At 57.8% G+C, this 1,603-nt stretch overlaps 1 protein-coding gene across 1 annotated transcript; it reads left to right on the top strand.

Moving 5' to 3' along the window:
- The first annotated feature begins 759 nt into the window (after window positions 1-759).
- On the top strand, window positions 760-1,603 carry LOC133924300 (uncharacterized). Its single transcript, XM_062369772.1, has one exon. It carries the CDS (start codon window positions 888-890, stop codon window positions 1,302-1,304), a length of 417 nt encoding a protein of 138 aa, XP_062225756.1. The 5' UTR covers window positions 760-887; the 3' UTR covers window positions 1,305-1,603.

Genomic DNA, 1,603 nt, shown 5'->3' with positions numbered 1-1,603 from the left:
CCTTGCCTAGAGGAACGAGAAGGCGATTAGTTGCTAGAGATGCTGGGTCAACCTTCTCCAGATGCAAATATACGACTGTAGCGGCAGTACTTCAACCAAGCTTCATAGTTGAGTCTGGTTTTTGGCTCATGTTTGTGTGATAGTGGGCTTACTGTTTGTCTTAGGGCTGGTTGTTCCCCGGGGGGACATTTTGGCCAGGCTTGTTTTTTGCAGGTATCCTCCTGTGAGGATGTGTATTCTTTGAGCTTTTGGCTACCATCAGTGTGGCACCCTGTCCCTCCATCCCAATCTAAGCCCTTGTGATTACAGTCATTTCACCATGCAGTTTCTCAAGGTGTGTTTGGAGCTCAAGTATTGTCAAGTGTATGTTCTTTTCCAGTACTTGTGGTTATAGAGTTGCATATATCAACGGTCTTGAGTTTATAGCGAGTTCTATTGTCGGTGTTGCGGCCATTCGGAGAAGGTTAGCTCCATGTCTCTGATGTTTGGGTGTCTGCAATCTCTTCGAGTCCAAGCTTTGGTAATTTTAGTATGTTTGTTTCTGTCAGAACTGTAGAGGAATATGCTGTAAGGTTCAATGTTGTGGTTAAATGAAGAAGAAAACAGTGCTGCCTTTGACATTACTGCTCCTCTCCGGTACCTGCCGTAACTTGCCACCGAGCCTACGGCGCGGTGGGCCTGTGGCCGTCCGAATCCCCGGCAGCCAGGCATGTGCCACCTCCTCCCACCAAACGCCTAAAAAAACCAGGCAGTGAGAAACCGAACCACGCGTCCAGCTCCCTCCCTCTCGCCTCGCCTCCCCACCTCGTCCGCTCCGCTCCGCTTCCCCAATCCCACCAACAGATTCGCCTCGCTTCGCCCCACACGTTTATGCCGCCTCCCCTCCCATGGCGCCACGCCCGCGGCCCTCCCCACCCCCCCGAGCCGCGACCCTAACCCTCCTCCTCCCGCTCCTCCTCCTCGCCTCCCCGTCCCTCTCCTTCTCCGCCGCCGCCCCCTCGCCGCCGCCGTCGGCACCCGCACAGCTCGGCGCGCCACCACGGCAGGTCACGTCGGCCTCCGACCCTGCTGCTCCCCCGCCGCTGCGACACCCGCGGCGCCACCGGCAGCGGCCGCCGCTGCCGCCGCCCCCGCCGCCGAGGCATCGGCGGCGGCGGCTCAACTTCGGGGAGAAGCTCGGGATCGCCTTCGCCGGAGTGGCCGTAGCAATGCAGGTGGTCCTCGGCACCTTCCTGGCGCTGCGCGCGTGGCAGCTGCGGCGGCTGGACAGGGCCGAGGTATCCTCCTGCACGCCCCTCACCTGACGACCATTCCCCCGTCCCCGTCTCGCCCGCCCGCCCGCCCGCCCGCGCGAAGCTCGTCTTGAGTGTCAGGTCCGTGATTTATTTGTGATCTGATCTGATGTCGCTGCTGTAAAGGAATCCATGGTGTAGTAGCCACGCCTTCTCCCTTCTGGACGCCATTCTTTTCGTTCAAGCTGTACCGTATGCAATCCGCTTATGCTCTGTGCAGGCTCTTGTAGAGAGGCTATGTGATATGAGAGTTGTGCTGCTTCTTTGATTATTACTACGCCTTGCTTGATCTAGATTGTGATCTGATGCTA

Source organism: Phragmites australis, chromosome 7 (assembly GCF_958298935.1).
Source record: "Phragmites australis chromosome 7, lpPhrAust1.1, whole genome shotgun sequence".
In the NCBI taxonomy this organism is placed as follows: Eukaryota; Viridiplantae; Streptophyta; class Magnoliopsida; order Poales; family Poaceae; genus Phragmites; species Phragmites australis.
This window is presented reverse-complemented; position numbering and strand designations above follow the sequence as displayed.

What these genes read in the sequence shown, in the direction of transcription:
- LOC133924300 (XM_062369772.1), top strand. Translation starts at nt 888, where the DNA reads ATGGCGCCACGCCCGCGGCCCTCCCCACCCCCCCGAGCCGCGACCCTA.